The following is a 26054-nucleotide window of genomic DNA, read 5'->3' as shown; positions in this document are numbered from 1 at the left end:
ACCATAAGCGTTGCACAATTCTGCTAATACTAGGCTCCCTCCAACATGATTTCCCCCAACTCTGCTGGTTAGAGGCTCCCTCCACCCTGATTTCCACCAACTCTGCTGGTTAGAGGCTCCCTCCACCCTGCTTTCCCACAACTCTGCTGGTTAGAGGCTCCTTCCACCATGAATTTGCCCAAACTGGGCTGTTTAGAGGCTCCCTCCACCATGAATTGGTCCAAACTGGGTTTTTTAGAGGCTCCCTCCACCATGAATTGGTCCAAACTGGGCTGGTTAGAGGCTCCCTCCACCATGAATTGGTCCAAACTGGGCTGGTTAGAGGCTCCCTCCACCATGAATTTGCCCAAACTGGGCTGGTTAGAGGCTCCCTCCACAATTAATTGGTCCAAACTGGGCTAATTAGAGGCTCCCTCCACCATGAATTGGTCCAAACTGGGTTTTTTAGAGGCTCCCTCCACCATGAATTTGCCCAAACTGGGCTGTTTAGAGGCTCCCTCCACCATGAATTGGTCCAAACTGGGCTGGTTAGAGGCTCCCTCCACCATGAATTTCCCAAAACTTGGCTGTTTAGAGGCTCCCTCCACCATTAATTGGTCCAAACTGGGCTGTTTAGAGGCTCCATCCACCATGAATTGGTCCAAACTGGGCTGGTTAGAGGCTCCCTCCACCATGAATTGGTCCAAACTGGGCTGGTTAGAGGCTCCCTCCACCATGAATTTCCCAAAACTTGGCTGTTTAGAGGCTCCCTCCACCATTAATTGGTCCAAACTGGGCTGGTTAGAGGCTCCCTCCACCATGAATTTGCCCAAACTGGGCTGTTTAGAGGCTCCCTCCACCATGAATTTGCCCAAACTGGGCTGGTTAGAGGCTCCCTCCACCATGAATTGGTCCAAACTGGGCTGGTTAGAGGCTCCCTCCACCATGAATTTGCCCAAACTGGGCTGTTTAGAGGCTCCCTCCACCATGAATTTGCCCAAACTGGGCTGGTTAGAGGCTCCCTCCACCATGAATTGGTCCAAACGGGTTTTTAGAGGCTCCCTTCACCATGAATTGGTCCAAACTTGGCTGTTTAGAGGCTCCCTCCACCATGAATTTGCCCAAACTGGGCTGTTTAGAGGCTCCCTCCACCATGAATTGGTCCAAACTGGGCTGGTTAGAGGCTCCCTCCACCATGAATTTCCCAAAACTTGGCTGTTTAGAGGCTCCCTCCACCATTAATTGGTCCAAACTGGGCTGGTTAGAGGCTCCCTCCACCATGAATTTGCCCAAACTGGGCTGTTTAGAGGCTCCCTCCACCATGAATTTGCCCAAACTGGGCTGGTTAGAGGCTCCCTCCACCATGAATTGGTCCAAACTGGGCTGGTTAGAGGCTCCCTCCACAATTAATTGGTCCAAACTGGGCTAATTAGAGGCTCCCTCCACCATGAATTGGTCCAAACTGGGTTTTTTAGAGGCTCCCTCCACCATGAATTTGCCCAAACTGGGCTGTTTAGAGGCTCCCTCCACCATGAATTGGTCCAAACTGGGCTGGTTAGAGGCTCCCTCCACCATGAATTTCCCAAAACTTGGCTGTTTAGAGGCTCCCTCCACCATTAATTGGTCCAAACTGGGCTGGTTAGAGGCTCCCTCCACCATGAATTTGCCCAAACTGGGGTGGTTAGAGGCTCCCTCCACCATTAATTGGTCCAAACTGGGCTGGTTAGAGGCTCCCTCCACAATTAATTGGTCCAAACTGGGCTAATTAGAGGCTCCCTCCACCATGAATTGGTCCAAACTGGGTTTTTTAGAGGCTCCCTCCACCATGAATTTGCCCAAACTGGGCTGTTTAGAGGCTCCCTCCACCATGAATTGGTCCAAACTGGGCTGGTTAGAGGCTCCCTCCACCATGAATTGGTCCAAACTGGGCTGGTTAGAGGCTCCCTCCACCATGAATTTCCCAAAACTTGGCTGTTTAGAGGCTCCCTCCACCATTAATTGGTCCAAACTGGGCTGGTTAGAGGCTCCCTCCACCATGAATTTGCCCAAACTGGGCTGTTTAGAGGCTCCCTCCACCATGAATTTGCCCAAACTGGGCTGGTTAGAGGCTCCCTCCACCATGAATTGGTCCAAACTGGGCTGGTTAGAGGCTCCCTCCACCATGAATTTGCCCAAACTGGGCTGTTTAGAGGCTCCCTCCACCATGAATTTGCCCAAACTGGGCTGGTTAGAGGCTCCCTCCACCATGAATTGGTCCAAACGGGTTTTTAGAGGCTCCCTTCACCATGAATTGGTCCAAACTTGGCTGTTTAGAGGCTCCCTCCACCATGAATTTGCCCAAACTGGGCTGTTTAGAGGCTCCCTCCACCATGAATTGGTCCAAACTGGGCTGGTTAGAGGCTCCCTCCACCATGAATTTCCCAAAACTTGGCTGTTTAGAGGCTCCCTCCACCATTAATTGGTCCAAACTGGGCTGGTTAGAGGCTCCCTCCACCATGAATTTGCCCAAACTGGGCTGTTTAGAGGCTCCCTCCACCATGAATTTGCCCAAACTGGGCTGGTTAGAGGCTCCCTCCACCATGAATTGGTCCAAACTGGGCTGGTTAGAGGCTCCCTCCACCATGAATTTGCCCAAACTGGGCTGTTTAGAGGCTCCCTCCACCATGAATTTGCCCAAACTGGGCTGGTTAGAGGCTCCCTCCACCATTAATTGGTCCAAACTGGGCTGGTTAGAGGCTCCCTCCACCATGAATTTGCCCAAACTGGGCTGTTTAGAGGCTCCCTCCACCATGAATTTGCCCAAACTGGGCTGGTTAGAGGCTCCCTCCACCATGAATTGGTCCAAACTGGGCTGGTTAGAGGCTCCCTCCACCATGAATTTGCCCAAACTGGGCTGTTTAGAGGCTCCCTCCACCATGAATTTGCCCAAACTGGGCTGGTTAGAGGCTCCCTCCACCATGAATTGGTCCAAACGGGTTTTTAGAGGCTCCCTTCACCATGAATTGGTCCAAACTTGGCTGGTTAGAGGCTCCCTCCACCATGAATTTGCCCAAACTGGGCTGTTTAGAGGCTCCCTCCACCATGAATTGGTCCAAACTGGGCTGGTTAGAGGCTCCCTCCACCATGAATTTCCCAAAACTTGGCTGTTTAGAGGCTCCCTCCACCATTAATTGGTCCAAACTGGGCTGGTTAGAGGCTCCCTCCACCATGAATTTGCCCAAACTGGGGTGGTTAGAGGCTCCCTCCACCATTAATTGGTCCAAACTGGGCTGGTTAGAGGCTCCCTCCACAATTAATTGGTCCAAACTGGGCTAATTAGAGGCTCCCTCCACCATGAATTGGTCCAAACTGGGTTTTTTAGAGGCTCCCTCCACCATGAATTTGCCCAAACTGGGCTGTTTAGAGGCTCCCTCCACCATGAATTGGTCCAAACTGGGCTGGTTAGAGGCTCCCTCCACCATGAATTGGTCCAAACTGGGCTGGTTAGAGGCTCCCTCCACCATGAATTTCCCAAAACTTGGCTGTTTAGAGGCTCCCTCCACCATTAATTGGTCCAAACTGGGCTGGTTAGAGGCTCCCTCCACCATGAATTTGCCCAAACTGGGCTGTTTAGAGGCTCCCTCCACCATGAATTTGCCCAAACTGGGCTGGTTAGAGGCTCCCTCCACCATGAATTGGTCCAAACTGGGCTGGTTAGAGGCTCCCTCCACCATGAATTTGCCCAAACTGGGCTGTTTAGAGGCTCCCTCCACCATGAATTTGCCCAAACTGGGCTGGTTAGAGGCTCCCTCCACCATGAATTGGTCCAAACTGGGCTGGTTAGAGGCTCCCTCCACCATGAATTTGCCCAAACTGGGCTGTTTAGAGGCTCCCTCCACCATGAATTTGCCCAAACTGGGCTGGTTAGAGGCTCCCTCCACCATGAATTGGTCCAAACGGGTTTTTAGAGGCTCCCTTCACCATGAATTGGTCCAAACTTGGCTGTTTAGAGGCTCCCTCCACCATGAATTGGTCCAAACTGGGGTGGTTAGAGGCTCCCTCCACCATGAATTTGCCCAAACTGGGCTGTTTAGAGGCTCCCTCCACCATGAATTGGTCCAAACTGGGTTTTTTAGAGGCTCCCTCCACCATGAATTGGTCCAAACTGGGCTGGTTAGAGGCTCCCTCCACCATGAATTGGTCCAAACTGGGGTGGTTAGAGGCTCCCTCCACCATTAATTGGTCCAAACTGGGCTGGTTAGAGGCTCCCTCCACCATTAATTGGTCCAAACTGGGCTGGTTAGAGGCTCCCTCCACCATGAATTTGCCCAAACTGGGCTGGTTAGAGGCTCCCTCCACCATGAATTGGTCCAAACTGGGGTTTTTAGAGGCTCCCTCCACCATGAATTGGTCCAAACTGGGGTTTTTAGAGTCTCCCTCCACCATGAATTGGTCCAAACTGGGGTTTTTAGAGGCTCCCTCCACCATGAATTTGCCCAAACTCTGCTGGTTAGAGGCTCAATCCACCCTGATTTTCAAAACAAATGTTGGTGCCAACCTCAACTTACTACAAGGGCCAAATTCACTGCTGGTGACAAGCTCTCCTCACTGCAAGTGCCAAATACACATGTTTCAAGGTGTTTTCCTACTGTCAGAGAGGTGGTATTGAGTGTGTAAAGTGTGTAGTTGTTAGGCTGTGATGTTGGGGTAATAGAGGGTCTTTGGTGTGTTAGATGCCCCCAGACATGCTTCCCCTGCTGTCCCAGTGTGATTCCAGAGGTGTTGGCATCATTTCCTGGGGTGTCATAGTGGACTTGGTGACCCTCCAGACACGGATTTGGGTTTCCCCCTTAACGAGTATCTGTTCCCCATAGACTATAATGGGGTTCGAAACCCGTTCGAACACACGAACATTGAGCGGCTGTTCGAATCGAATTTCGAACCTCGAACATTTTAGTGTTCGCTCATCTCTAATTGGGATCTATGGGAAAGTTTTCTATATTTGCTCTGCCAGGGAGTAAAGCTGTGACATCATCTATTGCACATAGTGGATGTAATAATGGGCGATACATGCTATTACAGTCCTATGAAAAAGTTTGGGCACCCCTATTAATCTTAATCATTTTTAGTTCTAAATATTTTGGTGTTTGCAACAGCCATTTCAGTTTGATATATCTAATAACTGATGGACACAGTAATATTTCAGGATTGAAATGAGGTTTATTGTACTAACAGAAAATGCGCAATATGCATTAAACCAAAATTTGACCGGTGCAAAAATATGGGCACCTCAACAGAAAAGTGACATTAATATTTAGTACATCCTCCTTTTGCAAAGATAACAGCCTCTAGTCGCTTCCTGTAGCTTTTAATCAGTTCCTGGATCCTGGATGAAGGTATTTTGGACAATTTCTTTCTACAAAACAATTCAAGTTCAGTTAAGTTTGATGGTCGCCGAACATGGACAGCCCGCTCTCAAATGATCTGAAAACAAAGATTGTTCAACATAGTTGTTCAGGGGAAGGATACAAAACGTTGTCTCAGAGATTTAACCTGTCAGTTTCCACTGTGAGGAACATAGTAAGGAAATGGAAGACCACAGGGACAGTTCTTGTTAAGCCCAGAAGTGGCAGGCCAAGAAAAATATCAGAAAGGCAGAGAAGAAGAATGGTGAGAACAGTCAAGGACAATCCACAGACCACCTCCAAAGAGCTGCAGCATCATCTTGCTGCAGATGGTGTCACTGTGCATCGGTCAACTATACAGCGCACTTTGCACAAATAGAAGCTGTATGGGAGAGTGATGAGAAAGAAGCCGTTTCTGCACGTACGCCACAAATAGAGTTGCCTGAGGTATGAAAAAGCACATTTGGACAAGGCAGCTTCATTTTGGAAACAAAAATTGAGTTGTTTGGTTATAAAAAAAAGGCGTTATGCATGGCGTCCAAAAAGAAACAGCATTCCAAGAAAAACACATGCTACCCACTGTAAAATTTGGTGGAGGTTCCATCATGCTTTGGGGCTGTGTGGCCAATGCCGGCATCGGGAATCTTGTTAAAGTTGAGAGTCGCATGGATTCCACTCAGTATCAGCAGATTCTTGAGAATAATGTTCAAGAATCAGTGACGAAGTTGAAGTTACGCCGGGGATGGATATTTCAGCAAGACAATGATCCAAAACACCGCTCCAAATCCTCAGGCATTCATGCAGAGGAACAATTACAATGTTCTGGAATGGCCATCCCAGTCCCCAGACCTGAATATCATTGAACATCTGTGGGATGATTTGAAGCGGGCTGTCCATGCTCGGCGACCATCTAACTTAACTGAACTTGAATTGTTTGTCCAAAATACCTTTATCCAGGATCCAGGAACTGATTAAAAGCTACAGGAAGCGACTAGAGGCTGTTATCTTTGCAAAAGGAGGATCTACTAAATATTAATGTCACTTTTCTGTTGAGGTGCCCATACTTTTGCACCGGTCAAATTTTGGTTTAATGCATATTGCACATTTTCTGTTAGTACAATAAACCTCATTTCAATCCTGAAATATTACTGTGTCCATCAGTTATTAGATATATCAAACTGAAATGGCTGTTGCAAATACCAAAATATTTAGAACTAAAAATGATTAAGATTAATAGGGGTGCCCAAACTTTTTCATAGGACTGTATCTAAAGAGGTATTAACACCTATTGTAATACAATTGGTCCTGTCTGTGATGTAACTAAAATGAAAACCATAGATAATTGGCAAGTGTCAGTTTATTATTAGGCTTAGGGCCAGAGTGAAAATTACAGGCTATAGTACTTTAAAAATATATAGAAACTTGGTTTAAAAAGTAGGTCATTTTCAGTGACATTCCCTTTTCTCCATTTCTAAAAGCACTTTTTATACATGAATATTACAGGTGAATATAGGAAACCTTTTAACAGTATATTGTATTAGAGAATTATGCTTCCTTTTCCACTTAGTAGGTTGGGTTACTTCTTACACTGAAGCGGGGAAGAGTGAGGAGATGGTTTCTAGAAAAGATGCATCTGTATCACCCAAGTTATATTTCCAGTCATTCTGATAAATAATATGTAATAAGAACAATAAAACCATGTACCAGTTCCTTAAAGGTGAAGTCATATGAAGACAAAGCCCCTATTGAAAAGAAACCGACGCAGCAATAAACTTTTCTTGCAGTCGGCTATTTTCTTTGGAGAGAAGCTGTGGTTTGCCAAACGTGGCCACTGCAGGGAAATTGTGGCATCACATGCATGCTAGCTACTCAAATATATAAGACTCCAGGCAATGACTGGGCACTACTCTTACACAACAGGTCTCCCAAGTGAGGACCATCTCTATATAACGGCGTATAGATGGGGACAGGGTTTGACCTACTAGGACAACCTCTTTATTCTTCTTACAATTGCAGGTGACCAAACCCACTAAATGGAAATACTAATCATTTTTAGAAGAGAAGATAATACCTATCAGATACAATGTACAATATTTGTATTCCCTAAAGGATTTTCCACTGTGTCTTGACTCCGATACAATTAGATAGATGGATGGATGGATGGATGGATGGATAGATAGATAGATAGATAGATAGATAGATAGATAGATAGATAGATAGATAGATAGATACAGTCCTATGAAAAAGTTTGGGCACCCCTATTAATCTTAATCATTTTTTGTTCTAAATATTTTGGTGTTTGCAACAGCCATTTCAGTTTGATATATCTAATAACTGATGGACACAGTAATATTTCAGGATTGAAATGAGGTTTATTGTACTAACAGAAAATGTGCAATATGCATTAAACCAAAATTTGACCGGTGCAAAAGTATGGGCACCCTTATCATTTTATTGATTTGAATTCCCCTAACTACTTTTTACTGACTTACTGAAGCACAAAATTGGTTTTGTAACCTCAGTGAGCTTTGAACTTCATAGCCAGATGTATCCAATCATAAGAAAAGGTATTTAAGGTGGCCAATTGCAAGTTGATCTCCTATTTGAATCTCCTCTGAAGAGTGGCATCATGGGCTACTCAAAACAACTCTCAAATGATCTGAAAACAAAGATTGTTCAACATAGTTGTTCAGGGGAAGGATACAAAAAGTTGTCTCAGAGATTTAACCTGTCAGTTTCCACTGTGAGGAACATAGTAAGGAAATGGAAGACCACAGGGAAAGTTCTTGTTAAGCCCAGAAGTGGCAGGCCAAGAAAAATATCAGAAAGGCAGAGAAGAATGGTGAGAACAGTCAAGGACAATCCACAGATGACCTCCAAAGAGCTGTAGCATCATCTTGCTGCAGATGGTGTCACTGTGCATCGGTCAACTATACAGCGCACTTTGCACAAATAGAAGCTGTATGGGAGAGTGATGAGAAAGAAGCCGTTTCTGCACGTACGCCACAAACAGAGTCGCCTGAGGTATGCAAAAGCACATTTGGACAAGCCAGCTTCATTTTGGAAGAAGGTCCTGTGGACTGATGAAACAAATATTGAGTTGTTTGGTCATACAAAAAGGCGTTATGCATGGCGTCCAAAAAAACAGCATTCCAAGAAAAACACTTGCTACCCACTGTAAAATTTGGTGGAGGTTCCATCAGGCTTTGGGGCTGTGTGGCCAATGCTGGCACCGGGAATCTTGTTAAAGTTGAGGGTCGCATGGATTCCACTCAGCATCCGCAGATTCTTGAGAATAATGTTCAAGAATCAGTGACGAAGTTGAAGTTACGCCGGGGATGGATATTTCAGCAAGACAATGATCCAAAACACCGCTCCAAATCCTCAGGCATTCATGCAGAGGAACAATTACAATGTTCTGGAATGGCCATCCCAGTCCCCAGACCTGAATATCATTGAACATCTGTGGGATGATTGGAAGCGGGCTGTCCATGCTCGGCCACCATCACACTGAACTGAACTTGAATTGTTTTGTAGAAAGAAATGGTCCAAAATACCTTCATCCAGGATCCAGGAACTGATTAAAAGCTACAGGAAGCGACTAGAGGCTGTTATCTTTGTAAAAGGAGGATCTACTAAATATTAATGTCACTTTTCTGTTGAGGTGCCCATACTTTTGCACCGGTCAAATTTTGGTTTAATGCATATTGCACATTTTCTGTTAGTACAATAAACCTCATTTCAATCCTGAAATATTACTGTGTCCATCAGTTATTAGATATATCAAACTGAAATGGCTGTTATAAACACCAAAATATTTAGAACTAAAAATGATTAAGATTAATAGGGGTGCCCAAACTTTTTCATAGGACTGTAGATAGATAGGTTACCTCTCATTAGAGCCACTGGTTCTTCTGTTCTTGGCTTCAGCAGGTTGACTCCTATGACCATGGCTAGATTATCGACACTCATCTTATTTACACTGGAGTTCTTCTGTACTTCATAGAGAAATCTGCAATGATAGAACATATGATATTCCATCATAAAGGTATAGTCTGATGTACTGCTATTATAGACTATACTAGGTATTATACCTTGTGAGAGAGTGAAGGGTGTGGTCGGGGAAGACAGGTACATTCCAGCCAGGCACCTAAGGGGTGTATGGTAAAGACTCACACCAGGGAGGTCAGCTGACTAATCAGGCCCTAATAACAGTCTGTGTGTGAAGACTAGCAGGGTGGCACCACACTGACAGAGCTGATCACTCCATACCAAACTACAAAGCAGGTACTGTGCCACCCGTTGTTGTTGCCAAGGTGGGAGACTGGTAGCCAGTCTTCTGTATAGTCAGGGAAAATATTTCCTATGTTTAAGTTAGTTCTCAGCCGAGAATGGTTATGTTTTGTTTATTCTGTGGCGTTGCAAAAGAAGTGTATGCGTTACATGTGAATAAAGCCTGAACTTGTGTGCAATCCAGTGTCTGTGTCCCTGTTTCCTGCACTGCTACAATCATCTACCTGAGCGATTCCCCACAACCTGGAATAACTGATCACAGCTCTTCAATAAAGAAGCAGAAATAAAAGCAGCCAAGCGAAGGAATCCAAAATTAATAACAAAAGGGAAGCCTACCATATTTATTTCATAATGTCACCGTACATTTTATTTTAGGAAAAATCCTATTCTATACCCAGAATTTACCCCTTAATACTTCAACAACCATAATGGTAAACCAATATAATCTATACATTATATACACAGGGTACTGTATCAACTAAACCAAAAAGTCTCAATAAAAGGGATGATATTTAAAGCATATGGGTCTATATGTTTTAGTAGTGTCACTTACTTAGCAGTGTAATTCCCCTGCTGTGGATTTTTATTACCGTTGATAGATATCTCACCCCCATATTGCTGGCCCCTTGTCTTCTGTGGACAGTGCTCTCATCCATAACATGGCAGCCGGAGGACCATGTGACTATTATGTCACTCAACCGCCTTCTTAGTACCACCCTGCACTCCGAAAAAGAGCACAGGAGCGGTGGACTGGAGTCTGACTTCTGTGGTCCTCTATCTGCCACCATCCAATGTATGGGATCGCTGTCCACAGAAGAACAGGGCATCAAATGTAATGAAAGGACACAAAAGCGAAAAGAGCGCTGCTAAGTAAGTGGCACAATTTGAACATATAGATCCATTACAGAAAACATTACGTAAAATGACCAAACCCTTTAAGGTTGTTTGTAGATTGTATTTTAGTTTCAGAGTGACAGATTCCCTCTAAGATGGACATACACATTAGAACAAAATTCACCAAATGTTTGTAGTATTGGCCAATTATTTAATACAGACGAGTGCAGTCTCACTGTCCCCTAAAAGGAACGGGGAATAGAAGGAATAAAGATGATACAATTTGCGGTCAAACTGTTATCCTAGAGGTCAAATAAGCCCCATTCGGAGCTCACCTTTACACTCATTCATTTGCCACTAGAATCCACTGGATTTGATAGCTAAATGTGTAAAGTGAAGGCATTTCCGGGTAACTATGTAAGATACGGGTGTGTTCAGCATGTGCAATAAGGGATGATAGACATCAAAAGCCAAGTCGAGTTAAGGGGGTGTACGGTGGTTTTGTAAGATTGTGGGTGTTGGTTGTGTAACATCTAATGTGTAAATACATAAGGTGTTGAGCAACAATCCCCATGCAGAAAACATCTTGTAAGTCTTAAGGGTTGTGGGTGGTGGGAGGACTCATTACAGATATGAAGATTACAACGTACCTGCATATAAAGCTGAGCAGATTGTAATTCTCTCTCGGAAGAAGCCTTATCTGTTTCGTCAGCTCTTCATAACCCTATAAAAATAGTCAGAAATGATTATTAAACATCTGGTACCAGAACCGTCCACTAGAATACAAATTCATTATACCATACAGTATCATAAATCCCATAAATACACTGCAGTCATAGCAGTAACATAGCAGTCACCCATATGTTACATAAAAAGCTATGATGTGTAACCGCTCGCACATACACAGAACATACATGACTTTCCTTGAATACTGAAAACCTCAGGTGTCTAACTTGGCAACAGATTTGGGGCCCCTAAACCAGCGGCATCCTTATGGTTCTGGCATTTAGGATCCCAAACATGGCACCCTGGTTCTTACTCCTGTTTACAATTAATAGTCTAAGAATTTGTAATGCGTCGAAAATGACGCCAGGAATACGTTTCTGGAAGCATTCTCGCTTTGCAGCATTTTTTCCCACACCTGCCTATTACTTGTGCACAGTACTGTATACACTGGCACATATGCAAAAATATACCATGGTGAACGGGAAGAGGGATTTTCGCCGGTTGGCATATTCATCAAAGAAGATAAGAACCTGCAAAGACGCCTTCCTTCTTCAAATAGTGTAATATCCAAGAACTTGGACTCGGGAATACTGTCTGCGATTAGAGATGAGCGAACAGTGTTCTATCGAACTCATGTTCGATCGGATATTAGGCTGTTCGGCATGTTCGAATCGAATCGAACACCGCGTGGTAAAGTGCGCCATTACTCGATTCCCCTCCCACCTTCCCTGGCGCCTTTTTTGCTCCAATAACAGCGCAGGGTAGGTGGGACAGGAACTACGACACCGGTGACGTTGAAAAAAGTAGGCAAAACCCATTGGCTGCCGAAAACATGTGACCTCTAATTTAAAAGAACAGCGCCGCCCAGGTTCGCGTCATTCTGAGCTTGCAATTCACCGAGGACGGAGGTTTCCGTCCAGCTAGCTAGGGCTTAGATTCTGGGTAGGCAGGGACAGGCTAGGATAGGAAGGAGAAGACAACCAACAGCTCTTGTAAGAGCTAAATTCCAGGGAGAAGCTTGTCAGTGTAACGTGGCACTGACGGGCTCAATCGCCGCAACCCAGCTTTCCCAGGATCCTGAATGGAATACACTGTCAGTGTATTCCCGTATACCCGATATATACCCCGATACCCGTTCCAATGGTGTGCCCCCCCACCTTCACCCCAGAAATACCCTGCAAGTCCCCTAGCAATAGAATTGGGGCTATATACACCCACAATTTTTACTACTGGTATACAGTGCCATTGTCTGACTGGGAATTCAAAGAATATATTGGGAATACAAATACCCTCATTTCTTGCTACTGCCATATAGTGCCAGTGTCTGACTGGGAATTCAAAGAATATATTGGGGTTACGTGCACCCACAATTTTTACTACTGGTATACAGTGCCATTGTCTGACTGGGAATTCAAAGAATATATTGGGAATACAAATACCCTCATTTCTTGCTACTGCCATATAGTGCCAGTGTCTGACTGGGAATTCAAAGAATATATTGGGGTTACGTGCACCCACAATTTTTACTACTGGTATACAGTGCCATTGTCTGACTGGGAATTCAAAGAATATATTGGGGTTATAAATACCCTCATTTCTTGCTACTGCCATATAGTGCCATTGTCTGACTGGTAATTCAAAGAATATATTGGGGTTACGTGCACCCACAATTTTTACTACTGGTATACAGTGCCATTGTTTGACTGGGAATTCAAAGAGTATATTGGGAATACAAATACCCTCATTTCTTGCTACTGCCATATAGTGCCAGTTTCTGACTGGTAATTCAAAGAATATATTGGGGTTACGTGCACCCACAATTTTTACTACTGGTATACAGTGCCATTGTCTGACTGGGAATTCAAAGAATATATTGGGGTTATAAATACCCTCATTTCTTGCTACTGCCATATAGTGCCAGTTTCTGACTGGTAATTCAAAGAATATATTGGGGTTACGTGCACCCACAATTTTTACTACTGGTATACAGTGCCATTGTCTGACTGGGAATTCAAAGAGTATATTGGGAATACAAATACCCTCATTTCTTGCTACTGCCATATAGTGCCAGTTTCTGACTGGTAATTCAAAGAATATATTGGGGTTATAAATACCCTCATTTCTTGCTACTGCCATATAGTGCCATTGTCTGACTGGTAATTCAAAGAATATATTGGGGTTACGTGCACCCACAATTTTTACTACTGGTATACAGTGCCATTGTTTGACTGGGAATTCAAAGAGTATATTGGGAATACAAATACCCTCATTTCTTGCTACTGCCATATAGTGCCAGTTTCTGACTGGTAATTCAAAGAATATATTGGGGTTACGTGCACCCACAATTTTTACTACTGGTATACAGTGCCATTGTCTGACTGGGAATTCAAAGAATATATTGGGGTTATAAATACCCTCATTTCTTGCTACTGCCATATAGTGCCAGTTTCTGACTGGTAATTCAAAGAATATATTGGGGTTACGTGCACCCACAATTTTTACTACTGGTATACAGTGCCATTGTCTGACTGGGAATTCAAAGAGTATATTGGGAATACAAATACCCTCATTTCTTGCTACTGCCATATAGTGCCAGTTTCTGACTGGGAATTCAAAGAATATATTGGGGTTACGTGCACCCACAATTTTTACTACTGGTATACAGTGCCATTGTCTGACTGGGAATTCAAAGAATATATTGGGGTTATAAATACCCTCATTTCTTGCTACTGCCATATAGTGCCAGTTTCTGACTGGTAATTCAAAGAATATATTGGGGTTACGTGCACCCACAATTTTTACTACTGGTATACAGTGCCATTGTCTGACTGGGAATTCAAAGAGTATATTGGGAATACAAATACCCTCATTTCTTGCTACTGCCATATAGTGCCAGTTTCTGACTGGGAATTCAAAGAATATATTGGGGTTACGTGCACCCACAATTTTTACTACTGGTATACAGTGCCATTGTCTGACTGGGAATTCAAAGAATATATTGGGGTTATAAATACCCTCATTTCTTGCTACTGCCATATAGTGCCAGTTTCTGACTGGTAATTCAAAGAATATATTGGGGTTACGTGCACCCACAATTTTTACTACTGGTATACAGTGCCATTGTCTGACTGGGAATTCAAAGAGTATATTGGGAATACAAATACCCTCATTTCTTGCTACTGCCATATAGTGCCAGTTTCTGACTGGTAATTCAAAGAATATATTGGGGTTACGTGCACCCACAATTTTTACTACTGGTATACAGTGCCATTGTCTGACTGGGAATTCAAAGAATATATTGGGGTTATAAATACCCTCATTTCTTGCTACTGCCATATAGTGCCAGTGTCTGACTGGGAATTCAAAGAATATATTGGGGTTACGTGCACCCACAATTTTTACTACTGGTATACAGTGCCAATTTCTAACTAGGAATTCAAAATGCGCAAGGCTCCCGGAAAGGGACGTGGACAAGGCCGTGGGCGAGGTCGGGGGAATGGTTCTGGGGAGCAAGGTAGCAGTGAAGCCACAGGGCGTCCCGTGCCTACTCCTGTGGGGCAGCAAGCATTGCGCCACTCCACAGTGCCAGGGTTGCTTGCCACATTAACTAAACTGCAGGGTACAAACCTTAGTAGGCCCGAGAACCAGGAACAGGTCTTGCAATGGCTGTCAGAGAACGCTTACAGCACATTGTCCAGCAGCCAGTCAGACTCTGCCTCCTCTCCTCCTATTACCCAACAGTCTTGTCTTCCTTCCTCCCAAAATTCCGAAGCTTTACAGAACAATAACCCAAACTGTCCCTGCTCCCCAGAGCTGTTCTCCGCTCCTTTCATTGTCCCTCAACCTGCCTCTCCACGTCACGATTCCACGAACCTAACAGAGGAGCATCTGTGTCCAGATGCTCAAACACTAGAGTCTCCTCCATCTCCGTTCGATTTGGTGGTGGATGACCAGCAACCCACCCTCATCGACGATGATGTGACGCAGTTGCCGTCAGGGCATCCAGTTGACCGGCGCATTGTGCGGGAGGAGGAGATGAGACAGGAGTTGGAAGAGGAAGTGGTGGATGATGAGGACACTGACCCGACCTGGACAGGGGGGATGTCAAGCGGGGAAAGTAGTGTGGATGTTGAGGCAGGTGCAGCACCAAAAAGGGTAGCTAGAGGCAGAGGCAGAGGTCAGCAGCTTAGGCGAAGCCAGGCCACACCCGGAATCTCCCAAGATGTTCCAGTTCGTACCCAGCCCCGAAAAACTCCCACCTCGAGGGCACGTTTCTCGAAGGTGTGGAGTTTTTTCAAGGAATGCGCCGAGGACAGATATAGTGTTGTCTGCACAATTTGCCTCTCGAAATTGATTAGGGGCTCTGAGAAGAGCAACCTGTCCACCACTTCAATGCGCCGTCATTTGGAATCCAAGCACTGGAATCAGTGGCAGGCAGCAACGGCAGGACAAAGGCCGCCTGCCGTTCACGCCACTGCCACTGCCTCTGCCACTGCCTCTGCCTCTGCCACTGCCACTGCTGACTGTGCTGGCGATGCACTCCAGAGGACGAGCCAGGACACCACTTCATCTGCCTCCGCCACTTTGTTGACTTCTACCTCATCCTCCCCTGGTCCTGTCTTATCTCCTTCTCCTGCACCATCAAAGGCACCATCAGGCGTTTCTTTACAACAACCCACCATCTCTCAGACATTGGAGCGGCGGCAGAAATACACTGCTAACCACCCACACGCGCAAGCCTTGAACGCCAACATCGCTAAACTGCTGGCCCAGGAGATGTTGGCGTTCCGGCTTGTTGAAACTCCCGCCTTCCTGGACCTGATGGCAACTGCGGCACCTCGCTATGCCGTCCCTAGCCGTCACTACTTCTCCCGGTGTGCCGTCCCCGCCTTGCACCAGCACGTGTCACTCAACATCAGGCGGGCCCTTAGTTCCGCGCTTTGCACAAAGGTCCACTTGACCACCGACGCGTGGACAAGTGCATGCGGACAGGGACGCTACATTTCACTGACGGCACACTGGGTGAATGTAGTTGAGGCTGGGACTGCTTCCCAAACTGGCCCGGTGTACCTCGTCTCCCCGCCTAACATTCCTGGCAGGGACACGAGAAGAACACCCCCCTCCTCCTCCTCCTCTACCGCCTCCTCCTCCGCCACCGCCTCCTCCTCCGCCACCGCCTCCTCCTCCGCTGTTAGATTGACCCCAGCTACGAGTTGGAAACGTTGCAGCACTGGCGTTGGTAGACGTCAGCAGGCTGTGCTGAAGCTGATCAGCTTGGGGGACAGACAGCACACTGCCTCCGAGGTGAGGGATGCCCTCCTCGATGAGACGGCAATATGGTTTGAGCCGCTGCACCTGGGCCCAGGCATGGTCGTTTGTGATAACGGCCGGAACCTGGTAGCAGCTCTGGAGCTTGCCGGACTCCAACATGTTCCATGCCTGGCCCACGTCTTCAACCTAGTGGTGCAACGTTTCCTAAAGAGCTACCCCAATGTTCCAGAGCTACTGGTGAAAGTGCGGCGCATGTGCGCCCACTTTCGCAAGTCGACAGTAGCCGCTGCTAGCTTAAAATCTCTCCAGCAACGCCTGCATGTGCCACAACACCGGCTTTTGTGCGACGTCCCCACACGCTGGAACTCAACGTTTCAGATGTTGAATAGAGTGGTTGAGCAGCAGAGACCTTTGATGGAATACCAGCTACAAAACCCTAGGGTGCCACAAAGTCAGCTGCCTCAGTTTCACATCCATGAGTGGCCATGGATGAGAGACCTTTGTGACATCCTACGGGTCTTTGAGGAGTCCACAAGGAGGGTGAGCTCTGAGGATGCGATGGTGAGCCTTACAATCCCGCTCTTGTGTGTTCTGAGAGAATCCCTGATTGACATCAGGGATAACTCAGATCACACAGAGGAGTTAGGGATAGCATCCGATCCGTCACAGCTGGAGAGTAGGTCCACACATCTGTCCGCTTCACTGCGTTTAATGGAGGAGGAGGAGGAGGAGGAGGAGGAGGAAGAAGAGTTGTCCGATGATGTGATGGTGATACAGGAGGCTTCCGGGCAACTTCGAATCGTCCCATTGTTGCAGCGCGGATGGGTAGACATGGAGGATGAGGAGGAAATGGAGATTGAACTTTCCGGTGGGGCCAGAGGAGTCATGCCAACTAACACTGTGGCAGACATGGCTGAGTTCATGTTGGGGTGCTTTACAACCGACAAGCGTATTGTCAAAATCATGGAGGACAACCAGTACTGGATCTTTGCTATCCTTGACCCCCGGTATAAAAACAACATCTCGTCTTTTATTCCGGTAGAGGGGAGGGCCAATCGCATCAATGCTTGCCACAGGCAATTGGTGCAGAATATGATGGAGATGTTTCCAGCATGTGACGTTGGCGGCAGGGAGGGCAGTTCCTCCAGTAGGCAACCAAGTTCTCACCGGTCCACACAAACGAGGGGCACACTGTCTAAGGTCTGGGACACCTTGATGGCACCCCCTCGCCAAAGTGCCGCCACGGAGGGTCCTAGTGTCACCAGGCGTGAGAAGTATAGGCGCATGTTGCGGGAATACCTTTCCGACCACAGCCCTGTCCTCTCCGACCCCTCTGCGCCCTACACGTATTGGGTGTCGAAGTTGGACCTGTGGCTTGAACTTGCCCTATATGCCTTGGAGGTGCTGTCCTGTCCTGCCGCCAGCGTCCTATCTGAGAGGGTGTTCAGTGCAGCCGGTGGCATCATCACTGACAAGCGCACCCGTCTGTCAGCTGAGAGTGCCGACCGGCTCACTTTGATAAAAATGAACCACCACTGGATAGAGCCTTCATTTTTGTGCCCACCTGTGTAAAGCACCCCAACATGAAACTCCATGTCTGTACTCAACCTCTCCAATTCCTCCGCATCCTCATACTCATCCACCATAAGCGTTGCACAATTCTGCTAATACTAGGCTCCCTCCAACATGATTTCCCCCAACTCTGCTGGTTAGAGGCTCCCTCCACCCTGATTTCCACCAACTCTGCTGGTTAGAGGCTCCCTCCACCCTGCTTTCCCACAACTCTGCTGGTTAGAGGCTCCTTCCACCATGAATTTGCCCAAACTGGGCTGTTTAGAGGCTCCCTCCACCATGAATTGGTCCAAACTGGGCTGGTTAGAGGCTCCCTCCACCATTAATTGGTCCAAACTGGGCTGGTTAGAGGCTCCCTCCACCATGAATTTGCCCAAACTGGGCTGTTTAGAGGCTCCCTCCACCATGAATTTGCCCAAACTGGGCTGTTTAGAGGCTCCCTCCACCATGAATTGGTCCAAACTGGGTTTTTTAGAGGCTCCCTCCACCATGAATTGGTCCAAACTGGGCTGGTTAGAGGCTCCCTCCACCATGAATTGGTCCAAACTGAGGTGGTTAGAGGCTCCCTCCACCATTAATTGGTCCAAACTGGGCTGGTTAGAGGCTCCCTCCACCATTAATTGGTCCAAACTGGGATGGTTAGAGGCTCCCTCCACCATTAATTGGTCCAAACTGGGCTGGTTAGAGGCTCCCTCCACCATGAATTTGCCCAAACTGGGCTGTTTAGAGGCTCCCTCCACCATGAATTTGCCCAAACTGGGCTGGTTAGAGGCTCCCTCCACCATGAATTGGTCCAAACTGGGGTTTTTAGAGGCTCCCTCCACCATGAATTGGTCCAAACTTGGCTGTTTAGAGGCTCCCTCCACCATGAATTGGTCCAAACTGGGGTGGTTAGAGGCTCCCTCCACCATTAATTGGTCCAAACTGGGCTGGTTAGAGGCTCCCTCCACCATTAATTGGTCCAAACTGGGCTGGTTAGAGGCTCCCTCCACCATGAATTTGCCCAAACTGGGCTGTTTAGAGGCTCCCTCCACCATGAATTTGCCCAAACTGGGCTGGTTAGAGGCTCCCTCCACCATGAATTGGTCCAAACGGGTTTTTAGAGGCTCCCTTCACCATGAATTGGTCCAAACTTGGCTGTTTAGAGGCTCCCTCCACCATGAATTGGTCCAAACTGGGGTGGTTAGAGGCTCCCTCCACCATTAATTGGTCCAAACTGGGCTGGTTAGAGGCTCCCTCCACCATTAATTGGTCCAAACTGGGCTGGTTAGAGGCTCCCTCCACCATGAATTTGCCCAAACTGGGCTGTTTAGAGGCTCCCTCCACCATGAATTTGCCCAAACTGGGCTGGTTAGAGGCTCCCTCCACCATGAATTGGTCCAAACGGGTTTTTAGAGGCTCCCTTCACCATGAATTGGTCCAAACTTGGCTGTTTAGAGGCTCCCTCCACCATGAATTGGTCCAAACTGGGTTTTTTAGAGGCTCCCTCCACCATGAATTTGCCCAAACTGGGCTGTTTAGAGGCTCCCTCCACCATGAATTTGCCCAAACTGGGCTGGTTAGAGGCTCCCTCCACCATGAATTGGTCCAAACTGGGGTTTTTAGAGGCTCCCTCCACCATGAATTGGTCCAAACTTGGCTGTTTAGAGGCTCCCTCCACCATGAATTGGTCCAAACTGGGGTGGTTAGAGGCTCCCTCCACCATTAATTGGTCCAAACTGGGCTGGTTAGAGGCTCCCTCCACCATTAATTGGTCCAAACTGGGCTGGTTAGAGGCTCCCTCCACCATGAATTGGTCCAAACTGGGTTTTTTAGAGGCTCCCTCCACCATGAATTTGCCCAAACTGGGCTGTTTAGAGGCTCCCTCCACCATGAATTGGTCCAAACTGGGCTGGTTAGAGGCTCCCTCCACCATGAATTTCCCAAAACTTGGCTGTTTAGAGGCTCCCTCCACCATTAATTGGTCCAAACTGGGCTGGTTAGAGGCTCCCTCCACCATGAATTGGTCCAAACTGGGGTTTTTAGAGGCTCCCTCCACCATGAATTGGTCCAAACTTGGCTGTTTAGAGGCTCCCTCCACCATGAATTGGTCCAAACTGGGGTGGTTAGAGGCTCCCTCCACCATTAATTGGTCCAAACTGGGCTGGTTAGAGGCTCCCTCCACCATTAATTGGTCCAAACTGGGCTGGTTAGAGGCTCCCTCCACCATGAATTTGCCCAAACTGGGCTGTTTAGAGGCTCCCTCCACCATGAATTTGCCCAAACTGGGCTGGTTAGAGGCTCCCTCCACCATGAATTGGTCCAAACGGGTTTTTAGAGGCTCCCTTCACCATGAATTGGTCCAAACTTGGCTGTTTAGAGGCTCCCTCCACCATGAATTGGTCCAAACTGGGGTGGTTAGAGGCTCCCTCCACCATTAATTGGTCCAAACTGGGCTGGTTAGAGGCTCCCTCCACCATGAATTGGTCCAAACTGGGGTTTTTAGAGGCTCCCTCCACCATGAATTGGTCCAAACTTGGCTGTTTAGAGGCTCCCTCCACCATTAATTGGTCCAAACTGGGCTGGTTAGAGGCTCCCTCCACCATGAATTGGTCCAAACTGGGTTTTTTAGAGGCTCCCTCCACCATGAATTTGCCCAAACTGGGCTGTTTAGAGGCTCCCTCCACCATGAATTGGTCCAAACTGGGTTTTTTAGAGGCTCCCTCCACCATGAATTGGTCCAAACTGGGCTGGTTAGAGGCTCCCTCCACCATGAATTGGTCCAAACTGGGGTTTTTAGAGGCTCCCTCCACCATGAATTGGTCCAAACTTGGCTGTTTAGAGGCTCCCTCCACCATGAATTGGTCCAAACTGGGGTGGTTAGAGGCTCCCTCCACCATTAATTGGTCCAAACTGGGCTGGTTAGAGGCTCCCTCCACCATTAATTGGTCCAAACTGGGCTGGTTAGAGGCTCCCTCCACCATGAATTTGCCCAAACTGGGCTGTTTAGAGGCTCCCTCCACCATGAATTTGCCCAAACTGGGCTGGTTAGAGGCTCCCTCCACCATGAATTGGTCCAAACGGGTTTTTAGAGGCTCCCTTCACCATGAATTGGTCCAAACTTGGCTGTTTAGAGGCTCCCTCCACCATGAATTGGTCCAAACTGGGGTGGTTAGAGGCTCCCTCCACCATTAATTGGTCCAAACTGGGCTGGTTAGAGGCTCCCTCCACCATTAATTGGTCCAAACTGGGCTGGTTAGAGGCTCCCTCCACCATGAATTGGTCCAAACTGGGGTTTTTAGAGGCTCCCTCCACCATGAATTGGTCCAAACTTGGCTGTTTAGAGGCTCCCTCCACCATTAATTGGTCCAAACTGGGCTGGTTAGAGGCTCCCTCCACCATGAATTGGTCCAAACTGGGTTTTTTAGAGGCTCCCTCCACCATGAATTTGCCCAAACTGGGCTGTTTAGAGGCTCCCTCCACCATGAATTGGTCCAAACTGGGTTTTTTAGAGGCTCCCTCCACCATGAATTGGTCCAAACTGGGCTGGTTAGAGGCTCCCTCCACCATGAATTGGTCCAAACTGGGGTGGTTAGAGGCTCCCTCCACCATTAATTGGTCCAAACTGGGCTGGTTAGAGGCTCCCTCCACCATTAATTGGTCCAAACTGGGCTGGTTAGAGGCTCCCTCCACCATTAATTGGTCCAAACTGGGCTGGTTAGAGGCTCCCTCCACCATGAATTTGCCCAAACTGGGCTGTTTAGAGGCTCCCTCCACCATGAATTTGCCCAAACTGGGCTGGTTAGAGGCTCCCTCCACCATGAATTGGTCCAAACTGGGGTTTTTAGAGGCTCCCTCCACCATGAATTGGTCCAAACTTGGCTGTTTAGAGGCTCCCTCCACCATTAATTGGTCCAAACTGGGCTGGTTAGAGGCTCCCTCCACCATGAATTGGTCCAAACTGGGTTTTTTAGAGGCTCCCTCCACCATGAATTTGCCCAAACTGGGCTGTTTAGAGGCTCCCTCCACCATGAATTGGTCCAAACTGGGGTGGTTAGAGGCTCCCTCCACCATTAATTGGTCCAAACTGGGCTGGTTAGAGGCTCCCTCCACCATTAATTGGTCCAAACTGGGCTGGTTAGAGGCTCCCTCCACCATGAATTTGCCCAAACTGGGCTGGTTAGAGGCTCCCTCCACCATGAATTGGTCCAAACTGGGTTTTTTAGAGGCTCCCTCCACCATGAATTTGCCCAAACTGGGCTGGTTAGAGGCTCCCTCCACCATGAATTGGTCCAAACTGGGGTTTTTAGAGGCTCCCTCCACCATGAATTTGCCCAAACTCTGCTGGTTAGAGGCTCAATCCACCCTGATTTTCAAAACAAATGTTGGTGCCAACCTCAACTTACTACAAGGGCCAAATTCACTGCTGGTGACAAGCTCTCCTCACTGCAAGTGCCAAATACACATGTTTCAAGGTGTTTTCCTACTGTCAGAGAGGTGGTATTGAGTGTGTAAAGTGTGTAGTTGTTAGGCTGTGATGTTGGGGTAATAGAGGGTCTTTGGTGTGTTAGATGCCCCCAGACATGCTTCCCCTGCTGTCCCAGTGTCATTCCAGAGGTGTTGGCATCATTTCCTGGGGTGTCATAGTGGACTTGGTGACCCTCCAGACACGGATTTGGGTTTCCCCCTTAACGAGTATCTGTTCCCCATAGACTATAATGGGGTTCGAAACCCGTTCGAACACACGAACATTGAGCGGCTGTTCGAATCGAATTTCGAACCTCGAACATTTTAGTGTTCGCTCATCTCTATCTGCGATTAGATTTCCCTTCGTCTCACCAAGCTCTTCTGTCTTAGGAGTAGATCTGCTATGTATTATTATACAGTCCTATGAAAAAGTTTGGGCACCCCTATTAATCTTAATCATTTTTTGTTCTAAATATTTTGGTGTTTGCAACAGCCATTTCAGTTTGATATATCTAATAACTGATGGACACAGTAATATTTCAGGATTGAAATGAGGTTTATTGTACTAACAGAAAATGTGCAATATGCATTAAACCAAAATTTGACCGGTGCAAAAGTATGGGCACCCTTATCATTTTATTGCTTTGAATTCCCCTAACTACTTTTTACTGACTTACTGAAGCACAAAATTGGTTTTGTAACCTCAGTGAGCTTTGAACTTCATAGCCAGATGTATCCAATCATAAGAAAAGGTATTTAAGGTGGCCAATTGCAAGTTGATCTCCTATTTGAATCTCCTCTGAAGAGTGGCATCATGGGCTACTCAAAACAACTCTCAAATGATCTGAAAACAAAGATTGTTCAACATAGTTGTTCAGGGGAAGGATACAAAAAGTTGTCTCAGAGATTTAACCTGTCAGTTTCCACTGTGAGGAACATAGTGAGGAAATGGAAGACCACAGGGACAGTTCTTGTTAAGCCCAGAAGTGGCAGGCCAAGAAAAATATCAGAAAGGCAGAGAAGAAGAATGGTGAGAACAGTCAAGGACAATCCACAGACCACCTCCAAAGAGCTGCAGCATCATCTTGCTGCAGATGGTGTCACTGTGCATCGGTCAACTATACAGCGCACTTTGCACAAATAGAAGCTGTATGGGAGAGTGATGAGAAAGAAGCCGTTTCTGCACGTACGCCACAAATAGAGTTGCCTGAGGTATGAAAAAGCACATTTGGACAAGGCAGCTTCATTTTGGAAACAAAAATTGAGTTGTTTGGTTATAAAAAAAGGCGTTATGCATGGCGTCCAAAAAGAAACAGCATTACAAGAAAAACACATGCTACCCACTGTAAAATTTGGTGGAGGTTCCATCATGCTTTGGGGCTGTGTGGCCAATGCCGGCATCGGGAATCTTGTTAAAGTTGAGAGTCGCATGGATTCCACTCAGTATCAGCAGATTCTTGAGAATAATGTTCAAGAATCAGTGACGAAGTTGAAGTTACGCCGGGGATGGATATTTCAGCAAGACAATGATCCAAAACACCACTCCAAATCCTCAGGCATTCATGCAGAGGAACAATTACAATGTTCTGGAATGGCCATCCCAGTCCCCAGACCTGAATATCATTGAACATCTGTGGGATGATTTGAAGCGGGCTGTCCATGCTCGGCGACCATCTAACTTAACTGAACTTGAATTGTTTGTCCAAAATACCTTTATCCAGGATCCAGGAACTGATTAAAAGCTACAGGAAGCGACTAGAGGCTGTTATCTTTGCAAAAGGAGGATCTACTAAATATTAATGTCACTTTTCTGTTGAGGTGCCCATACTTTTGCACCGGTCAAATTTTGGTTTAATGCATATTGCACATTTTCTGTTAGTACAATAAACCTCATTTCAATCCTGAAATATTACTGTGTCCATCAGTTATTAGATATATCAAACTGAAATGGCTGTTGCAAACACCAAAATATTTAGAACTAAAAATGATTAAGATTAATAGGGGTGCCCAAACTTTTTCATAGGACTGTATATTGGTTTCATCATAGGCCTCATTTTAGACTATGAATGTCCAATTTGACCAGCTTAAAGGGAACCTGTCTACCTGTATATTTTGTGTACTGTATGTAACTCCGAAATGTAAAGCACCATGGAATTAATGGTGCTATATAAGTAAATAGAGCTGAGCGAACACTGTTAGGATCAGCCGATCCGAACAGCACGCACCCATAGAAATGAATGGAAGCACCTGTGACGCTGACTTTGCCAGCGGCCGGCCGGTGTCACAGGTGCTTCCATTCATTTCTATGGGTGCGTGCTGTTCGGATCGGCTGATCCTAACAGTGTTCGCTCAGCTCTATAAGCAAGCAATATATATATATATATATATATATATATATATATATATATATATGAAGAGCTCAACGGAAAAATGGCCTAAGTCCACATTTTGTCATATTTCAAATTATTACCTAGAAAGCTTCTTTGTACCTCGTTCTATGCATTGGGTTTACAAGGTACCTAGGATTAATGACCTAAGTCCATATATTTCAATGCAGAAGAATTTACATTCAATGGAATAATGGCCTAAGTCCAATACAAACTTACTTACTTCACTCTCGTTGGTCATTTTTTCATTGAAATCGTGACTTCCGGTCTGTTGTTTATATTAGTGTAAAAACTTTGTCTTATTGTTTAAAAGGCTCTAAATCGACTTTTGCACATATTTAGCATCGAAAAGGGAGGCAGGTAATTATTATTCTTCATCGTTTAATAATTTTTACGGTATATTTGACGATATTAGCATAAGATTTTATACATGAAGCTTCAATTTTTTTAATAAATAATACAATTTATGATTAGGATTAACGGTGTTCATTAGCTGATTACATTGGATAGATATATTCCACAATAATGCCCGTTTGCTTTAGGCTAAAACTTTAAATTTAGTTTTTCTCACAATATTGATTTTTGGACTTAGGCCATTTTTCCGTTGAGCTCTATATATATATATATATATATATATATATATATACAGTCCTATGAAAAAGTTTGGGCACCCCTATTAATCTTAATCATTTTTAGTTCTAAATATTTTGGTGTTTATAACAGCCATTTCAGTTTGATATATCTAATAACTGATGGACACAGTAATATTTCAGGATTGAAATGAGGTTTATTGTACTAACAGAAAATGTGCAATATGCATTAAACCAAAATTTGACCGGTGCAAAAGTATGGGCACCTCAACAGAAAAGTGACATTAATATTTAGTAGATCCTCCTTTTGCAAAGATAACAGCCTCTAGTCGCTTCCTGTAGCTTTTAATCAGTTCCTGGATCCTGGATAAAGGTATTTTGGACAAACGATTCAAGTTCAGTTAAGTTAGATGGTCAGAGCATGGACAGCCCGCTTCAAATCATCCCACAGATGTTCAATGATATTCAGGTCTGGGGACTGGGATGGCCATTCCAGAACATTGTAATTGTTCCTCTGCATGAATGCCTGAGGATTTGGAGCGGTGTTTTGGATCATTGTCTTGCTGAAATAT

The 26054-nt window shown here is 46.1% G+C and overlaps 2 protein-coding genes across 2 annotated transcripts in view; both read right to left on the bottom strand.

The window, feature by feature from the left end:
- Positions 1–26054, bottom strand: part of LOC142202758 (gastrokine-1-like) — a 474099-nt gene that overhangs the window by 152525 nt on the left and 295520 nt on the right. The window lies entirely within an intron of this gene.
- The window catches only part of ARHGAP25 (Rho GTPase activating protein 25), a 64491-nt gene that overhangs the window by 12314 nt on the left and 26123 nt on the right, over positions 1–26054 (bottom strand). The window contains exons 6-7 of the mRNA XM_075273030.1: positions 11141–11214; positions 9254–9375 (exon numbers count right to left, since the gene is read on the bottom strand). Coding sequence (XP_075129131.1) covers positions 9254–9375; positions 11141–11214 — 196 coding nt within the window. The remainder of the gene's footprint in view (positions 1–9253; positions 9376–11140; positions 11215–26054) is intronic.

This window comes from Leptodactylus fuscus, chromosome 5 (assembly GCF_031893055.1).
Source record: "Leptodactylus fuscus isolate aLepFus1 chromosome 5, aLepFus1.hap2, whole genome shotgun sequence".
NCBI lineage: Eukaryota > Metazoa > Chordata > Amphibia > Anura > Leptodactylidae > Leptodactylus > Leptodactylus fuscus.
The sequence above is the reverse complement of the archived record's forward strand: the minus strand, read 5'-3'. Positions and strand labels throughout refer to the sequence as shown.